Below are 20444 nucleotides of genomic sequence, written 5' to 3' on the forward strand. Positions count from 1 at the left end.
ACCAAGTTCACACGCAGAAACACGATTGAGGTGGCTGCCCATCCACAGCAGCTAACTTGACATGAGTGGACTTGTAGTTCCTTTGAACGCAAACATTTCCCGCATCTACATGCTATGTATACTGCGCAGATCTCCCAGTGCTAAATTGAAAGCAAATGACAGGAGCTGCTTTCCCCTCCCACAACGGCGCATGCGCCCGATTCTAAGAAAATACCAACAGAAAGAATTCCTCCACCCATGCGAACACTTAGACTGTGCGCTAGACATTTGCTGGGCACCATACTTTGAATTGTTTTGCTGTTTTATGTTGCTTACTGTTAGTAATTTATTGGTTCGTGAAGAACAGGCAAAAATACAAGTCTTTGTATGCGTCGTATGACTCTTCAAGATTCTAGAAAAAACAGAATTGGCAATATTTTTTATTTCATTGGAAACCACAAATGCCAAATGTTTCCTTATTATGTACCATTTCCACTGTTGAATATAGATTTGCCACACGATGACGTTACAACAGCTGAATCAATAAAGCTGTCTTTAAAAAGACATGCTCAATGTAGATTGATTTACGTACAAGGAGCCTTATTTTCGCCATCTGACACTCAACATTATCTTTCGTTAATGTGTGAATCGGGCAGGTGTACGAAATGTGGCCTGGTCTTAAAGTGTTACCTTGTAAATATGTGTCCAATTATGGGAGGGTAAAGAATAGCGTTGGTTGATTCAGATTGTTTTTGGCACTCCCTCTACTGCCAACTGCCTCCGTTCTATCAGCTTCCATCCGACTGTCACTGTTTTATCCCACACTTCCATCTCAATTTTCCTCAGCCTATTTCCTTCTTGACCTCTGTATCTCCTTCATCTCCCTCTCTCGCTCTCATATTCTTTATCTCGGTCCCTTATCCTCCTTGCTCCCTCCTTCCATGCCGTCTGGTCTCATGAGGCAAAGCGGGCGCGTGCAGTTGATTAGACGGGAGCATTAGAAAGTTCACATTGGATCAGAATGTAGTGTCTCGCCGCCAGGCAGCGAGGGCTCCAAACGCCGGAGCATATAGACGAGGTCGGCGGCGGTGGATGTTCTGGGTGGTTTTGGGCGCATCAGCTTTCTGGGCGCATCCTTGGAGCAGTTGGGGGCAGCCATGCGGAAACGGCAGTGGTCCGGTCAAAGCCGAAACTCTCCCAGATGTAATTTTTTGACGGGTGTAGAATGTCTAACATGGAAGGAGTGGATGGGGTGTTGAGCACAGAGCTTTGAACTATTCTGAAGGGGGAAATCATTTTTAAAGAGACACATCTTTAACTAGGAATCGCTGTTCGCTTCTAATTGGTTATGAATCCTGAGAGATCCTGATGCAAAGGCAAAGAAACTGATTTAAAGACAGAAATAAATGAAAGACGAATGAGCTGGTGAATGCGTCATAGAACAACATAAAAATCCCCAAATGCATTCTTATGGACGGTGTAGTAAATGTAGATTTTTTTTTTGTCTGTATTTATTATTTGTTTTGGAAAGATGTTACAATCCGTGAAATCATTAAAAAAAAAAATTGCGACTCTTTCAATTTAAATGCGAAAAATGTCTGACTGTGAATAAGGAGAGCACGCTCGTATGCGTTTAGTCTGGCCAAGTGTGACAGTTAAACCAATAATGGTGAAACACACTAATATTTGCAAAGGCTTCATCACAAAAGGACAAATAGAGCACATATTTGTGATTTTATTTCTCTACAATCAACTACTTCTCCAGCATTTATATTACCGCATTTTCATTTGTTTGTGGATGAGTGTTGCCATCTTTACTTTTAATTTGTCCATTTTTACCTGGTCATTACACTGCCGTATTTCACAACAGAGGTAATTGTACCCTAACATTTCAGAAGCAAAATGTGTAATCAAACAAGATCATTGATTTGGTTCTTTGAATGGTTCAAATCTAATATGTTTTTTTTTTTTGCATTTACTTGATGATCATTTCGCTTTGTTTGATTTTCAGAATAAAGATTATGGATCCACTGAGCATTCACGGTAGTAGTAGCACTGATATTAAAGGTGATAAAAAAGCAAATGTAAATCTAATAAGAAACATTTGAATGCTTGAAATAGCTTCAGGATGAATTCTCATCTCTTGGGTTTCACACATTTCTTTTTTATTTACGTATTGATGCTGATTGCAAGGAGGCCTTCTCGGTCGCAGTCGCTTATGACTGATCGAAAACATATGAAGCTCTTTGAATAATACTAATAAAAAGCTATAAAACATCTAATAAAAAAAAAAGACGCGTGAAACACAAAAAAAGGAAATGGAATTATAAAATAAATTCCAGGCTCCATTTGACTAGTCAGACGTTGCCTCAGAGAACTTAAAATTGACCACAGCATGTCAGACTGATGTAGGGGTGACCTATTGCTCTAAGGCTACACACTGCTGCATTCTGCACTTCTTTGCTGGGAAGCCACACAAAAGATTTACAAGGCACACTGTATGTTATAAATTGCCGGGCCGGCCACTTGTCTTCAGGGCACCGTGACAATAGTGCACATTCCTACACTGAGGCAGCCCCCCTCGCCCATCTAATCGTGTGTGTGTGTGCGTGTGCTGTATTGTGGCGTAGAAAACAACTCGTGGGTGTAGCCATACTGCAGCAAGCTGCATCAGGCCAATGTATACAATGGATTATCTTTCGTGATACTGGTGGACGTCAGATTAGTTCACATGGGAAGAAACGGAAATGGGAATAATCGGTTTCGGGAGCAAACAGCCATGCTCATTGTTGAATGCTTCACCATCGTACAAAAAAATCTATATTTATTCTGAGCGTGGGTTGAGAGTACAACAGTTCAGGTGACACAATTTTCACATTGTGATCCCCAGTGGCACACTTCAGCGTGGAGATAAAAAACAAACAAGTCAATGAAATCAGAGATGGAACATTTTTTACCACATTTTTTTCATTCATAATAATAATAATAATAATAACAACAACAATAATAATAATAATAATAATAATAATAATAATAATAATAATAATAATAATAATAATAATAATAATAAATAAATAAATAATGTAATGTAAATATAGAAATGCTAGTAATACTTGTATTAGAGTATTAAAGTAATATTTCTGAATGAAGGGTTAGGCTCAGCAAAAATTAATTACAATATGCAAGATTAAAAAAAAAAAGAAAATATCTCAAAAACTAGAGCTAATTTTTTAAATATGTCCATCTATCCATCCATTAGGGATACAAAAAGGCATCTCTGATTTAAAACTTTGCTCTTCTCGCCCTGCATTTACTTACTATTGGCTCCATACCGCAATTATGCGGTAAAGCACACTATTAACGAGGAGTTCCCAGCTGTGCTTTGCTGTTTGTCACAAGTAGAATTTAAACCTAACTAGGACAACAACAAACAAACAAACTCATGGCTCTTCATTAATTAGGATTTAAATGTCGATCGAGGGGTCTTTTTCCTGAAAACATCCCCCACATGCAACGACAATACGGATACATGTTGAGACCGTCACGTCAGGACATCCATCTCATCGGGAGCTGACAGGTTGTGCTGTCTCTGTGCGAGCCTCCAGTCACTCTCAGGGGCCCCTCATTGTTAATCATTATCTTGGTCTTCATCAGCTGAGGGCAATTACAATGGCCGGGGAGGGGGTATCCATTCAAAACCACTCACGGTGGTTCAAATGTGTGCGTGGTGTATTTACACAGTATCCATCCGATGCACTTCACTGTGCATGTTCAGTGCTCGTCTCGCGCATTTCAGGCAACGCAAAGAACACCCACCCACCCTTCCTCAATTGTCTTTTTAGCTACCTGTGTGAGTGTGTGAGTCACTCGAATCAAATTTCTGCCTGTCTACCAGTCTGGTGCTGATGATAATATGCTTCACTGCCATCTCACTCTGTGTCACCCACACAACCTCATTACGCACACACAGGAAGGGTCCGTGGTGGTTTAACCCACCCTAGCGAGCCAACTGGAGCTAATTTACCGTAGCTTGGCAGACACATGCCATTTTACTGAACACAGCGCACGTCCCCCTGAGCTTTACTCCGCTCAGACTTCTCACTCCAACGGAGCACAAAAGAGTGAGCGTCTCAAGAAAGATTGGAAGTGGAGGAAGAGAAATAAAAGAGCCGTTTGTTGTCAAGCGCCCCCTTGCAGAGTTGCAAGGCATTACGACGTAAAAGTAAATAAACCTGCGAGCAAATTAAATTTGCAAATGAGATCCAATACAATTACTTATAAAGTGCATGGTGGTCAGGATTGACTGACTTTTTAGGAAAAACACTTAATGGGAAGGCAAGAAAAAAAAAAAAATTGCAAAAAAATGTTAACTCAGTTACTCCCATTGACGGCTAAAGACGTCAAAGATTTTTTTTTTTTTTTTTTTGTGAATGAGTTGATAATGTTCAATAGTTGAAACACAGCATTCTGATTAATATTGCATTTGTGTAATATGAGTTAAGCAGCAAAATCCACCCGTTTTTAGCCATATCAGGTGGCGGCCATTTTGTCACTTCTGTCAACTGAAAATGACATCACAGTTGCTCAGGTTTCAAGTACTGACCAATCACAGCACACCTGTTTACTGAACCTCAGCCATGATTGGTTGTTAGCTAAGCCCTGAGCAACTGTGATGTCATTTTCAGTCGATAGAAGTGCGAAAATGGCCATCCCCTGAGATGGCTAAAAACTGATAGATTTTGCAACTTAACGCATATTCCACAAATGCAATATTAATTAGAACCAAGTTCAGACCTGTGGGCCTTCTTCAAACATATTCTTGTAAAGAAAATTTTTTGGGTTGACCTCCCCTTTAACAACGTAGGTCAGGTGCATTTGTAGCTTTGGGGTAGAAGTCATTAAACTAATCGCCCATTGACTTTAACTTAATTAATATTTTGTAAATATCCATTTTATTATTTATTGTTTCCCCCCCCCCCTGAATGTTCTGAACTCCTGTTCATAGGAGTGCCACAGCATGGCCTGTATGGATGGTAGTTGAGGTCATATTGTTTCACTTCCGGCACCACATTACCTGCTCGAGTCAACAGTGCCTCTGCTGGATGTGTGGACTCCAGTTTTGCCTAAATTGCTTCAAAACATAATTAATCAACAATTAATTCCACACGATTTGTCCAAGTCCACCTTGCACTGATATCTCCCAAACCGTAACCCTGAAGATGAATAAAATATCTCAGTAGGATGCAAACTACAATCACGATAACAACGTGTTGCTAAATGATTACATCTCTGCAGTGGCAGGCAAAACTGATCTTAACTTCTTTTGCAAAGGCAGAATTTTCTGATACAGGTTTATAAATATATAATGAAACAACCGTTAATGCTCTCATAATTTTCATTTATGAACTTTAATTACAATACTCAGTTTCTCATCAAGTATTTTTAGCTTTGGTTTCAGAAACTTGTGGTTTTGCTAATTACGTGCACGCTTGTCTGTCACGACTGAATTCCGCAGTTTGATTAATTCTAATTAGGAAAAACTTGCAAATACAATGAACAAGAAAATTAAGGATTTTTTTTTTTTTTTAATCTTTGTTTTACTCCCCCTAAACCCCCCCCCCCCCCACACACACACATTCACACACACGCACGAACACACACGCAGTCACGCGCGATATTATTCCAAGGCATGGATGCAGGCTGGATTGCAAACACAGCACGGGCACATTTGAGAATCTCTGCCTCAAGGCTGAGGAGGAAGGCCGGGTACACGAGGGGGGGGGGTCGGATTTCTGGTCTCCTAGTGATAAGCATGTGTGTTTCAGACTGTGTGTGTGTGCGGATGTGTGCGTGTGTGTATGTGACATCTGTTGACAAGGTAGCCTAGTCTGGTCAGCACTCATTAGTGGAAGAGAGAATCCCTGAATGAGTAGTTCTGCGACAGGGATGGCGCACGGCAACACGCACGCGAGCGCACTGGCTGCTGGGGTCAGACCGCCTTGGTGCACAGAATCTGCACAACATCAATTAGTTCATAGATGGTTGCAATCTATTCTGTCAGTGTTGTGACCCCGGCAACAGCCTGCAACAAGTTATTATCCGGGGCTAGAGCATGCAGGACGTAAATGCTAATTCTCCAAAGCATGCAATCTTTTGAGGATTGGGTTGTGGGTTATGAATTCAGACAGATGCGATTTGGACTTACTTTTCAAGATATCTTGAACAGATGTGTGGAACAGCTCCAAAGTTGAACACAATCCGTATCCTGAGACGCTGGTTGACTTTTGCAAATTCCAAAATCATTTTTTTCTCATTTGTAAATGATATAAAGTGAATACAATGGTTCCAGATATCATAAAAAATTGAACACAACAGGCAACATTTTGAACTTTCTAAAAAGTTAACCACAGGGCAATACAGTATTTGAAGAGGCCTGAATAAATAGAAGAAAAAAAATCCTGATTGGCAAATGTGAACCTCACATTATTCCAAATTTGATCTATTTGGCTTCGGCAATTCCAGTATATCTCGAAACCCGTGTTTGAAATTTAGAGCCCCCCCCCCATCTGATACTTCACGATTTCATTTGCAACATACAGTATAACTAACTAGCTAAGGGTGATGATCTGTAATATACACCTCCATTATTACATCAATTTAACACAGAGTGGGTTCAGATGGAGCGTACAATCGTTGCCAAACCTTATGAAAGGGAGTGTAAACACATCGCATATGTTGTGCTGATTAGCGCCATTACTGCCCATTTACCTCATCATACGGTATGTTAACCCATCTACACATAAGACGAAGAACTGACGAAAACACATCAACGCTCCGAGCCATCTACGATCAAATGCGGACAATGCAACTATCGCGAAATTAGCCCAGCATATGTTCGAACGTGACACTTTTGAATGATGAACTTGAATGATTTCAAGTGGGATTGGCTGCGGGCTGTCACGCAAATGCTCCTGTGTGCAAAGTCAAGTGTGAGCGTGGTGGAAATGAAAGGGTTAATTAACTGATGAGGGAGGGGTGGGGGTGGTGGCTGCGTGGCATACGGAGTGATAGAATAGCTTTTGAATTATGGAACAGTGGAATGCTGCGGCTGGTGGCGTCCGGCCATATGTCGGCGTATACCGCCTGTGTCTAACCGAGGGACAGCTGGTCAGATTGCTCACGTTCAAGCGAGTTAGAGAGCAATCAATCAAAATGGGGCAGCTTGTTGAGTTGTTTAAATGGGTCGAGAGAATACAGCGCTTGTCTATTGTTAATGCCATTAGGGATTTGTCAGGTACCGAAGATATGAAATGAGCCTCCAAAAGAAACATCACCTTGAGTATGTCATAAAGCCTCTGAGGTCATGTGCAAGATGATTTAACAGAAAGTCGCGGCTGATGAGACGCGAGGTGTTACATTATTACACATACGATTCAGAAGCTACATTTGCTTTCTACTGGCGGACGTTTAAAGCATTCAAGGAAATGGTTGCAATCCTTTCTTCCTTCTCTCCCTTTAAGCTGTTGGCAAGTTGTAGAATGGACGTTTATAGATTTGCATCAATATTTAAGAGACTCTATTTTGAGCGCAAACCTTTAGTGCATACCAATATGGTCTTCAGGCTCTCGATTTGAAATGGGAATCAGCGTACGGAAAATGTCGTTTTGACTGATGTGAATTCAAAAGTCCTATTGTCATTTTTTTTTTTTAAATTGCTCATGCTAGCATGACCAGTTAGCTATTTTGCTTTATTATTGTCAAAATTGACCATAAATATTTTTTCAGGTACAGTAGTGAACTAAGTCAGCTAAATATTTTTTTTTCAAAAGGTTAAAAGTTGACGTTAATATCGCACCTTTTATTATAGTCCCATCGAGTCCATAAAGAGTATAGCCTACAAGAATGTACAGTAATCCGCAACAGGTTTGCTATCCATGCAGCTGCTAGGTGCAAATTCTAATTTATTACCATAATTTGAAATTTATTTTCCAATTCTAGAATTTATTTGGCCGCCTTCAAAAGCACAGTGTCAATAAAAAGCCAGATGACCACACCGCTAGCGTCGTATCTGCCTCGCGTGAGTGTTCCCAGTCAACTACAATCTCAAGTGTGACGCTTTTTTTTGTCATTGCGCCTGCTCAGAGCATGCATTATGCATATACAGCATGTCTCTTGTGCTTCCAGAAGGTCAGCGTGTCAGCTTGACAGTTTAAATATATGAAATAGAAACCTGCTATTCGCATAATAGTTGCAGCAGAAGCAATGCAGTTATTTGCCCACACAGCATGACATGATGGAGATGCACTCGGTCTCTTAGTCTCTGCTGGGCCCCAAACGGTATGGTCACCCTGATCAATAGTCTCTGTTACACATGATATATTTCCCATGGCTCCGACTTGCCGCTTTGCTCCATCTGTCCCATCCGCCTGCCCGTGCGTCTCTCGGCATCCCTGGGAAGGGGCTTTGAAGGCATTTGAGTTTCTGTTGCTGTTGAAACACTCCCAGTGAATGGTAATATTATTTTAATTGGACATAACCTGGATATTTCTCACTGGAACGGGAGATCAATAAGGTTGGAAGGCGACAATTCAGAAATGCAAAAAGAAAAATGTCCCATTGATGGTTTGCTGAGTTTGCTGGCGGTGCAAGAAATGAGGCTTTGCAATATATTATTGCTAAAAAAAAAAAAAAAATCACATTCACCATCCTCTCATTAATTGCTTATCGTTGTAAGACTGCAGAATGCACAATTAGACTCGAGCATCAATACAGTTCATACATTAAAGCTGATTAGAAAGATCAGTTGAAGTGTGTCCTAATTGAGATTTAGGCGCAGTTTTTCCCGATATGAAGCAACATTTAACTTATGATTAAATACTATTAAAACTATGTCATATCAAGGCCTGCTGAGTCATTCTGATTAGTTTTTCATGGATTTATGTGCTTTTAAACATCTGCTCCCCACACACTTTTCATATTCAACATATTGCACACGATTATTAGATTATGAAGCAGCAAACTAGGAGTGGATGTGTGTACACACTAAGCGACACTGCCGGTTTTCGTGTTTGGATGTTTGTACAGCTCACTGCAGAAATATCAAATATTGTTTTTTTTTTTTTAATGATGCATTATTAAAAAGGCTTTTACCATTCCCAAGTGTATTTTGTGGATTATAAGCGTGCGGAAAGTAAAGTTTTTGACTAGCAAATAGAAATTCATTAGAAGTCCGCAAAGCATGCAATTACTTGGATCTAGATTGTATTCTATGTTTTCTAACCTCTTCCTATTATCTCCTAAAGCGTTTTAAAGCGTTGCACGATGCAGCCACAATCGTAAACACTTTTTGTCAATGCCGTCTGATGTTTTTCTGTTATCTTTCAGACCTGCGTGCTCGTAAGTTGTGAGAAGAAGGAAGTAAATCCTCCTCTACTTCCGGGCCAACCGAACGTCATGTGGACCAGATGCCTCCTCTTCCTCTCAACTTTGTTTGCTCCCATTGCCATCGGTAAGCTTCGCGTGTGGTGTTATTACGGTAATTTTAACGTGAAAATTTCGGTGTGGGGATCTGTGGCGACAGGGAGCGGCCATCACACACTGAAATGTAATCACCGAGCGGCCTTATTTTCCCGAATTTCCCGAAGGCCACCACGCCCCTGCATGTGGTATCATAAAAGAAAGACAAATTTGGATTTGAAGGATTTACGAAGCCGCAACCTGTGACGATGACGAGCAAAGCTACCACGCCATGTTAGAAAGAAGTTAATCACTGATTATAACAAGCAAAATCAATTAAATAGGTACTTAGCTTTTTATGATTTGCACTTGGGGATGATTGTTAAAGGGGAGGGTGGGAGGATGCAAGTTTTCTCGGATAAAGAGTAGACAAAGCAAGCGTCCATATGTTTTATTATTTTTATTTGAGTTATCTTCATTCCACTGAAACAAAGAAACATTTTTCTGCAATCACCCACGTGAATCATTTCGAGTGTAGACCAAGTGGACTCGATGTTGGTTCTCCTCTCTGTAACATACTCCACGTCAGCGAACTGCAGTCACAAAATCTCTGAGGATTTCAGTTTCTCCAGATTTGTGTGACATCAAGCAAGATAATAGTTTTGAGTTTGAACTCCAAATTGTATGATGTTAGTCGGCATTTCAAGTTTCCACTGCATTAATGGACAATTTTTTTTGCACAATAGATTTAAAAGTAGTTTGTGGCAGGATTACCAAATGTGTTCCATTTTGAATCTCTAATGTCAATGCTTGTCTTTTTTGGCTTCACTTAGTGCACGCACACACACACAAGCAAGTGCACAGATGCCCCGATCGCTTATTCTGTGTATTTTCCCCTGTTGCTGCTGCACTTTGAAGTCTGCTAGAGGGAGCTCTGGCCCTCTTGGACTTAATCCCATTAATGGCTTCTGTCAATCACCCCGTTGTGAGGAAAAGCTGCTGCGGATGTGCGCACACACATGCGCAGGACTCCAGCGTGTGCACCTGCACATGCATACTAACAGCGCAGACATGGATATTCTTGAAATGGTGAAATGTGTTTTACAGAGGCATCAAGGTTTTTTTTTTTTAGCTTTAATGCCACTAGATGGGTTTCAGTCAAAGGTATTTGCATCGATGTCTAAAGAATAAGTCGACATATGCAAATAGTGCTGTTGATACTTAAGCAGGATTAGTTGAAACAAAGACCGTTTAGCTTGAGGACACAGAGCGACGCGCACGGCAGCTTCTCCACAGACTTGTCATTAGGCCGAGGGATGCATGCATGATGGGGAACATTCTTCTTTGACGTTACCTATGTAGATCACTGCAGTGTTCTTCCTGATTCTACTAGAGCGAGACCACTTGTACAATTATACACTGAAAGAACTGGAGTAACCGGTGCTCTCCAATATCAATCAAGCCACCCAGACAATGCCATCCATCCATTTTATACCACTTATCCTGTTCAGGGTCACGGGGAAATGTAGCCTGTTCCAGATGACACCCTGAATTGGTTGCCAATCAACCAAAGGACACTCACAATCACAACGGTGGTCATTGAGAGAGAATCGATCCTACGCCACCCGCATGAAATTCAGCTGTGGATGACTTACAAAGCAATACATTTAAAAATATAAAATTGGCAGACAAGAATAGCCATTCACAAAAATCTATAAATCCATCATGATGACTGATGCAATATTCATGTGTCCACACTAATGTTACGATACATTTGAATGCTCTACAAGTGAACTTGAAGGGGGTTTAACTCATCTATGGATCCTTCTCAAGGTTTTTCATTTTTCCCCAGATATATATATTGTTTTTAGTTTCCTTGCCCTCCTTGGGGTTAAGATCAGGGGATGTCGTTAATATTTGTCAACAGATGCCATTTGAGACGTTCTTGTGATTAACTCATTCAATCCATTAGACGTATATTTACATTTTCAAAATTGTAGTCCCTGCCTCCCAAAGACGTATTTATACGTCATAGCCTTTTTTTTTTTTTTTTATTGATTTTTTTTTTTTTGGGCGTCATAGCTCCATGTTTTTATCTTTAGAACACAATATTGTGCAGGCGTTACAAAATCAGTCAAAAAAGAGAAAAAAAACCCCGCTGTGATTGAGGTGTTTCCTTTCGTGAAAACGGCTGGGAATAAATGAGTTAAGGGCTATAAAAACTTTTTGGGACTTACTGAAGTTCTTTGAGTAATGTCAACCATTTCTTAAATAAAAAAAAAAAAAAAAAAATATAATAATAATTTAGAAAAATTATGTAATTTAATTTAATTTTATAACTTAATGTTGCAACTGATTTTCATTATTCCTCATGTGTTGATTTTCTTAAAAAATCACGTGATTTCTACACTAATCATGCTTCCGCACCTGAGCTCTGTCATTGTGTTACTTACAAGTGTTATTCTGCCACCTTAAGACCTCCTTCAAAAAAAGGTCATTATTGTCTTAACTCTAACTACAGGTTTATTTTTGCTAACGTGACACTGAAAGCTGTCCATCTTCACCAAACATTTTCGCACAACTTAAACCTTGACCTTCCGGTACGCGGAAGTGTTTTAACAATTGTTGTGCCTTGTCATAAATCAACATTTTCTAATGTGAGTTGAAGCATTCCAAAAGGGGCACATGACCACAGTGGGAGCGCTGCGTGACTTTTTTTTGGCTAAAGCCAAGGACTCGAAATAAGCACGAGAATGGAGACTATATCAGTCGCGTCAACGTGGGACTGATTTAAAATAAATTGTAATGCTCACCGAGGTTCACTTCTGTAACCTCCAAATGTCACTCTGGGTGTTTTGGGGGCAGTGGCTGATTTATGTGATTTTACTAGTTTTTTGACAATGTAAGGAAAAGTCGCCGCACTTTTCTTGCCTCAACCGAGGCAACATTTCAGTCACTTGGGACCATTGAAGAGAAAAGTCTCGCCTCTATAAAAGTCAACATGCGGGGAATGTGGGGATGGTTTTTATATAATATGTTGCATCTCAGCTCCAAAATATTCTTTTATAACTTTTATAGCTGGATAGATTGCAGCGCTCATAAATTGTCTGGTCCGGGACAGAGGAACACACAAGCTCTGGTTCACCCACACAGCTGTTTTTTTTTTTTCACTCGTTGACAATAAAATGAAACTAGAACTAGAAAATGTGATTCCATCCAAATTTGAGTGAGAATACCATGATGTTGTCTCTGAGGTACAATGGCAAAGAAAGAAAATAATATGAGTCTGTCACAGCTTATCAAAGCCATCGTTGAATACAATGCAAATACCGTAAAGTCTGTGAGAAGAAGAGAAAATGGAATAGGAGCAGAGAAATCTGATTTGATTCTCAGCCAGTGCTTAGATCTTTGAGTAATAACTAGTACAGCATCCAACTTTTTTTTTTTTTTTTTAATTGTTGTTGCTCAGCTCTATTTACATTTGGAATATATTGACAATGTTTACAGAAACATTTGAATGTGCCTAACTGTCATTTAAATGTGACAAATATAATCATTAAATATATTCTTCTTATTATTATTATTGTTATAAATAATAATAATAACAACAATAAAATAAAAATAATAAAATAATAATAATAATAATAATAATAATAATAATAATGAGACGCTTTGGAGATCTTTTAAGGAAAGAATGGAAAACAAAATCAATTAGTGTAATTTATGTGGCGCTTACTTCACGTGAAAAGTTTTCTTGTCACTTGTTTCTTCTTTGAACATATCTTATTTTGGCTGATCCTTTATTGGAGTATCACTAAAAGATTTCAATACAATAAATATGATATACATTAAAATAATACTCCAAGCCAAAGACAAATCTAAATGTATAATTTTATTCCCTCCCAGATTGGTTTTGATGTTGATGACCTTGCATTTGACAATCCCGCCAAAATGTGCTCATTTAATTACTGCTCTGTATTCGTTATAACCCTCATTTTGAATAGTTTGCAGCATCAATGGATGGATGAGGGGGAGAGGTGCAAAACTTTCACTCTCCCGCTATTGTTGAGACACCGCTGAGAACAACATCAAAGTGATTGCTTGACTCGCTCAGCGGTCGCTCACTAACACCCGCTTTATCCTTTAAAATATCTTTTTGCAGTGTTTGCATCCGCTGCTCTAACATTAACAAAAGCCAAAAACAATTGGCAGTTCAAGCGAGGGAATCGCCTTGCAAGTCTATCTCCTCCTCTCCCTCACCTTCGCCTTCTCCTTTCCATCTCTTCACCTCATCTGCCACTCTCTTGTTCTTGGCCCAAATGTAAAAATCGATATCCTTTTGTTTCAGTCCCCCGAGGCGACGAGAGCGTCCAAATAAGATTGTCTGTGCCGTTTGCAGCTGCCAAGTTTGTGTCACCACTTACACCGGCGCTGACACATTAACATGCACTCACGCATTGGCGAATGTGTGCTCAGACACATGGCTAAATATTAGCCAGGAGCACATCTCCAGTACGGAGGCAGGCTGACACAAATATGCAATCGAAGTGAGTCTTTGAGAGGCGAGTTAAACATCGAGATACTTTTATAGGTTAGGCTCCTCATAAAAAAAATAATTAAATAAAGATAGGACAACATGTTCAATAGACAGCGTTTACTGCGTTGCCATTAATTTCAAGAGTTCTTATTTTAATGATGTGTTTGAGGTGTTTGTACGTGATTGTGTCAAAATGCCGCATTTATGCCCTGTGGAGACCCTGCAAGGCAACACCGGTAGACATCTAAGGCAAAGCCAGTCTAGACTGCCGGCATCACAATATGATGTATTGATCCCGGCGCGCTTCAATTAACCCCTCTCTTCAAAACTGACATTCATGCTCACTAAGATCGGATAAAGCCATTCAAGAAAATGCACATTAACACAGTAATGACCCACTGCCCCACTATGTATGCACACACAAACACAAAGCTTCTGGTACCACTACGACACACATCTTTTCAGAAGTTTTTCTGAAGGTTGAGTGATAGCCTGTGGGTTTTTATGCATTGTGTGTGTGTGTGTGTGTGTGTCTGCATGAACATGTTCATTGGAGAGGACCTTTTCAGTAAATGTCATTTATATATCAGTCTTATCTCTAAGCCATCTTATGCCATTATCAATGCAGAGCCCTCGAGAGCTACGCTGATATTATGCAACGCAAGGCGGGAATTTATGTCTCTACATGTCATCATGCGTGTGTGTGCGTGTGTGTGTGTGTGAGTGCGTGTTGAAGTGCAGCATCAACTAGAGTTGGGGGCAGCGTGTCATTGAGCTCATTCAGATTCTTTGCTGCATCTGTGTAACCCTGATGCTCGTCCAACCAATGGTAGAGCTGGGGATGGCGAGGTTGCTATGGTTACAAGAAGTGGGAAGTTGCTGCTGAATCTCACTCGTTTGGTTTCGTATATATATATATATATATATATATATATATGTCATTTTTAAGAAGCTTAAAAGTATGTGTTCAACGGCAACCACAACAAAAGAGATAATTTAATAATAAATTAATCAACATTACTAGAGTACTACCCACTTATCGACTTTATCATGCATTCAAAGAATAACGAATATTTTGTGTGAATGACCACAATTTATCACACTGGACATCGGGATTTTCCCATGTAATAACTTCAGATAGTGGATTATGGGAGAATTACAAACTAATTCTAAATGTCGCTAAACCAAGTTCTGCTACCTATTAGTTATGCTAAATAAAAGCCCAAAATGGATTTTTATGGCTGTTTACTGAACTAAGGTATTGTGGGAATTCGCACCAAACTCAGCATTTTTTTTCCCTTTTTTTTTTAAAGGCAAACTCTTTGCTACAACTGCAGACATGGTTGATTAGTGTATTTATCACCACACACAAGGATACATTTTTCAAATGGAATGGCACAGCTGGTCCAGGCTCATTGGTAACATGGATAAAACAGAGTACCTCAGCAACAGCCTCATCTATCAAGGGATGATGGCAGGTGCTCACAGGGATCTTTGCACTCAACGGATAGTGAATAACAACATCCAAAATATTCCACAACAACCAAAATCCTCCTTGGAACATTCAGGCACACACACATCATCAGTTTCAGGCTTGAGATATTTGCCACATCATTAAATTGTCGTAAGAGTATTACTACAGGTTATGTTATGGGGAATGAGGAGACATTAGACATCACCATATTCAACATTTGAACAGCATCAGTATTAAAGAATGTTCCAGTATCAGCTTCAATATAATCCAACATCTCATAAGGAGTAGAAAGAAAAAAAATCTGCCAAATACTTTTTTTAAGTTTGACTATGACTATGTTGAACATATGTCAAGTCAATTACGAAGCCTACCCATTTCGCTTTAGTGGAGGTCCACACAATGCCCCCCCTTGGCAAAAACACATTAAATCCAGGTCAAACAAAATCCAGACAGACCACGTCAGCAGCAAACCAGTGCTTCTCTCTTTTTTTTTTTTTTTCTTTTTACAGTCTGGCAGATGTTTCGTCAGCCAATGGAGCATCATCAAATCAACTCATTTAAAAATCAAGGGAGTGAAAACCAGCAGCCAAAGAAGATCTGGGGCAGATCAGTCATTTTCAGTCTCACAGGGATTGGTGACACATATCCTATTTAAGTACAGAGAAAGTGGACATTTGCATACAATCTAAAGCCAGAGAGCATAATTAGGAATCAGCATACTTTGAGTTATCTTTTATAAATCTGTTTTATTTCCAGAGAATTAAACGATAATAGTTTTTCGACTTGTTAGTTCTGTTTCTCAAATGGATAATCTCGCTCAAAATAAGGACATATGGAAACATACTACAACAGTCCGTGCTTGTTTAAAGAACTGTCATATTTCGTGTGCACGTCAAAATGACTGCTGATGTGTATTGCAGCCTCCAGCCGCGCTCCGATCCCCATGGCAGTGGTGCGCCGGGAGCTGTCGTGTGAATCCTACCCCATTGAACTCCGTTGCCCCGGCACGGACGTCATCATGATCGAGAGTGCCAACTACGGCCGCACCGACGACAAGATCTGTGACTCGGACCCGGCGCAGATGGAGAACACTCGGTGCTATTTGCCCGACGCCTACAAGATCATGTCACTCAGGTCAGGGGGGTGTGCCAGATTATGTCTGGATGTGTGTGATGTGTTCTGATGTGGCCTTCTGTTTGGAAAGAACTCAACTAGACAGCATGAGTCCTTTGCTAAATTAGTCCACACTTATATCTTATCATCAACCTCAGTCAAGAAAAATTCATGTGCGTGCACACGGTCCAAATTTAGATGCCAGCAGTTGAGCAACTTAAATGATGTTCAATGTATGTAGAAAAGATCCGGCATTTGAACATTTAAAAAATAAGCACATAAGATGATTTTTTTCCCTAGCTCTTTATCATAAAAAATACCTTTCAAGGATGGCACAAAACTGCTGAGCAGCAATCCCACATTAACTCATTGACTGCCATTGACGGCTAAAGACGTCAAAGATCCATTTTATTTTTTTCACTTGGCTGGTAGTGAATGAGTTAAGTTCAAGTTCTCATTTTTCCACAAAAACACGTGAGAATAGTAATATTCAGGTACTATGTATTACTCTGCTTATTAATACCCCCTCCCAAAAAACTTACAAGAATGTATTACGCCGACTCAAGTTGGAATATAGGGCAATGCACGATCTAGTTCAAGCCCTACTAAGCGATGTCTGCCATCTAGTGGTAAATAGATATATTACAACTTGAAACCATACAGTTCACTCTAAACACAGTTGGGTTAAAAATAACATAATTTTGGGGTAAAAAAATAGAGCCATCCATTAATTCTGTCAATTTGACACACTTTCTTGTGTTGTTTTGTACAAAACTGACCAATTTTTTGTGGGGTTCTTGGGTACTAAACTCATCCATCCGCCCCACTCCGGTCCCCAGGTTGCACTGAGTGTGAATCGATTAGTCATGCCAAGACTGAAACGCTACGTTCGTAGCAACAGAGCTAACCCAATGGAAATGACGCCAGCTTATGCTGCGTGAATGTACGTTATTAAAAACTCAACTCCTTGGAGCCTTCAAAGCGCTGCCTTTGCAGCCAGCGCTCCCGAGCCGGCGATGCGGTAATGAGGCGGCTTCGAAGCTGGCGTGAGTGGGGCTGGAATGGCGGAGTCGCCACCAATGTGACAAAAACTAGCTAACCCAAACATTAAAATAACATTATAACAACTACATTGGCACAGGAAGGAGTCACAGGTGCCTCTCACGTGCGTCTCAGTGGGGTGAGATCATCTTAGACTGACATATTAATTTTATTGTTTGTTAGAAACAACATCAGAGAGGTAGAAGATGCCAAAAAATAAATCTGACAAATTAGAGGTCCTTCCGTACATTGCTTCTTTATATGATTTGTTGTGAAATTCCCAACAAACCCGTAGACATGAATGAAAAGTACACCAGCAAAGTTTTATGATATTTTATGAGATCGAATAAAAGAGCGTGATCATGAAATTCGAGCTGACTATAAATGCAATGCATCCCTTTTTATAAATGGATTTATAGAAGATTTTTTTTTCTCTCTCTGAAACTGCACGAGTGGACCAAATGTTATAGTGACAATTGCTACTTTTTTCTGTACATTGAAGTTTTATTTTTATGTGACTATTATAAATGTGTAAAAAAAAAAAAAATCACAAATATTCAACTCTAAGGGCACTATCTTCGTTTTGCGCGCAGTCTGTGCGCATAGGTGGAGTTTTCTTCCTTTTAGTGTTTTGCTAGAATACCGGTCGAATTGTGCTTAAAGTAGCGTTTCGCCTTTGCGCGTCCTTGTGGGATGGAAATTGTCTTTTGCCAGCCAATCCACATGGAATCCCTCATTTGCATCCAAATGAGGGCAGCGCACGAGTATGCTAGACCATGCTAGAATTTACATATATATATATATATATATATATATATATATATTTTTTTTTTTTTAACGTAGGACACAGACTACTTTCTTTTATCAAATTGTCGGATGAATCCGGATTGAGCTCCCTTCATGCGGCGTTATGTCCGAATTACTGGATAATGACTTCTCCCACGTCTCGATCTATGGAAATAAAATCTTTCTTAAATATATGTGACAAACAGGAACACTAAAAAAAAAAAAAGACAGAGGTGTCTCATTGCCATCGGATACGAGCGGAAGAAGCCAGCGCGTTTTCAACTGCTCATTTTGTATTCATCCTCTTAAAGTATCAGTGTCAAATTCTACACTTCCCACATTCTAACTAACTGTACTGAACTTGACAGCAAACAAACACAACATAGAAATGTCACAACACGGCAACACTCCTGTCACACCTGGTAAAATGGCAGAAAAAAAAAAAAAAGAAAAAAGTCTGACGCAGACGCCAAAGTAAATTGTGCTCTGCTGCACAACCTTATCCATTTGTCACATTTTTAAGACGAATTACCACCCTTCTTTCAAGAAGATCATTTTCCCTACTCCAAGCTGTTTTTGTTGTCCATATATGAGTCACTGGTAGATGCCAGTGGTGCATACGGCGGCATAAACAGCAGAACTCATCTGAACAATTCATCGTCTTTCTCTCCGGACTAAAGCAGGTGTTTTTATTTGGAAACCAATTCACACCACGGGTGCATGAAAACACAAAAATCTTTTGGCAACACATCCTCAAAGGCACTGGCAGTGGGCCATGTAATTACACTTGTTGCTGTTGAATTAAAGTCATGGAGCGCTTGGTAATAACCTCTGCCAAGGAGCAACATTTTTTGTTGGTGTGCTGGGCCTGGCCAAAGGAAAAAAAAAATTTGCTATGGATTCAGTAAACAGTGTTGGTGTTGTGATAAATGAAAGTGGCAGATAATTTTCTTGTCCTTCATTTGAATGCATACTTGATAATGCACATTCCAAATTCCTTTCGGACTGTGCTTGATCACAACGGACCAAAGCTCTCCTTTTTTTGCTCCACTTTTCGGGGTGATCCATCTTTGACTTTTCTTTTAAAGTGGAAAGGGGAGAGAAATCATTTCCAGGACGGCGCTGAGTGGTATTGTTTGGCCTTGGTGGATGTTTGTACTTAACAAAGAATTCTAACTCAGGGATGTGGTCTTTGAGCTACAAACACATCAGCATGATTCAAAAGAAAATGGTTAAATGATTCCCCGCGGCTTGATGGCAATATATGACCTTCATTTCATGTGATTTGAAAATTCCATATGGATCTGCTATATCCATAATGTTAGCTTTGTACAAACTCTCAAACTGGATATTTAATAACTGTGAGCTGGCTGTCAACAGAACATGGCGATTGATGACATGAGATACAGACGTCTCGCCAAACAGCCCATTAGAGATAACATGAAAACGACAATGAAAGCTCGCAGGTCGCCATTTAATAGGGAAAAAAAAATCATCTAGGGGTGGGCATTTTAGTAATTCAGAAATTACTTTCTGAACATATGACAACTAAATTATATGTAATGTTTGATTGAATAAAATGTTTTACCTTTATTTTGTCATTTTTGCTTCTATATTGGTTTGTTTTTCAGCAAACGTAAATAAAGTGATAATAGATATGCACCACTTGAAGGTAGAAGTAATCAGACAATAGAAAAAAAAAAAATCAAATAAAGGCACTAAATCATAATTGGGCATTAAGACCTGCAGTGCAAATCTAGCTTAGAGGCTTGATGAGAAGTAACTGGAACATTATAGCGGAACAAAAAGCAATGCTCTGTGAAATGAGGATGTCCAGACAGAACTAATTCATTATGGCACCGTGAGTAACTTCATTTCCTCACATCCAGTCCCATCCTCCCATTATTTTCAGTTGTGCTACTTTCATCCTCACCCCCCCCTCCTCACCCCCGCCACACAATCATTATATTGTATCTCTATCAAACCACCTGTCTTTGTCACGTGACAGTGCTCTGTTTGTGACTCTTTTGCACTGCCTTCCTCTTACCGCTTGCTCTG

The 20444-nt window shown here is 39.8% G+C and overlaps 1 protein-coding gene across 11 annotated transcripts in view; it reads left to right on the plus strand.

The window, feature by feature from the left end:
* Nucleotides 1-20444, plus strand: part of adgrl3.1 (adhesion G protein-coupled receptor L3.1) — a 140293-nt gene that overhangs the window by 31892 nt on the left and 87957 nt on the right. For all 11 annotated transcript variants that reach the window (XM_088302181.1, XM_088302184.1, XM_088302185.1 and 8 more), the window contains exons 3-4: nt 9364-9487; nt 16367-16580. In XM_088302181.1, coding sequence (XP_088158307.1) covers nt 9433-9487; nt 16367-16580 — 269 coding nt within the window. In that variant the 5' untranslated portion in view covers nt 9364-9432. The remainder of the gene's footprint in view (nt 1-9363; nt 9488-16366; nt 16581-20444) is intronic.

This window comes from Idiotropiscis lumnitzeri, chromosome 8 (genome assembly GCF_059441095.1).
Source record: "Idiotropiscis lumnitzeri isolate Australia: NSW breed Sydney's pygmy pipehorse chromosome 8, RoL_Ilum_1.0, whole genome shotgun sequence".
In the NCBI taxonomy this organism is placed as follows: Eukaryota; Metazoa; Chordata; class Actinopteri; order Syngnathiformes; family Syngnathidae; genus Idiotropiscis; species Idiotropiscis lumnitzeri.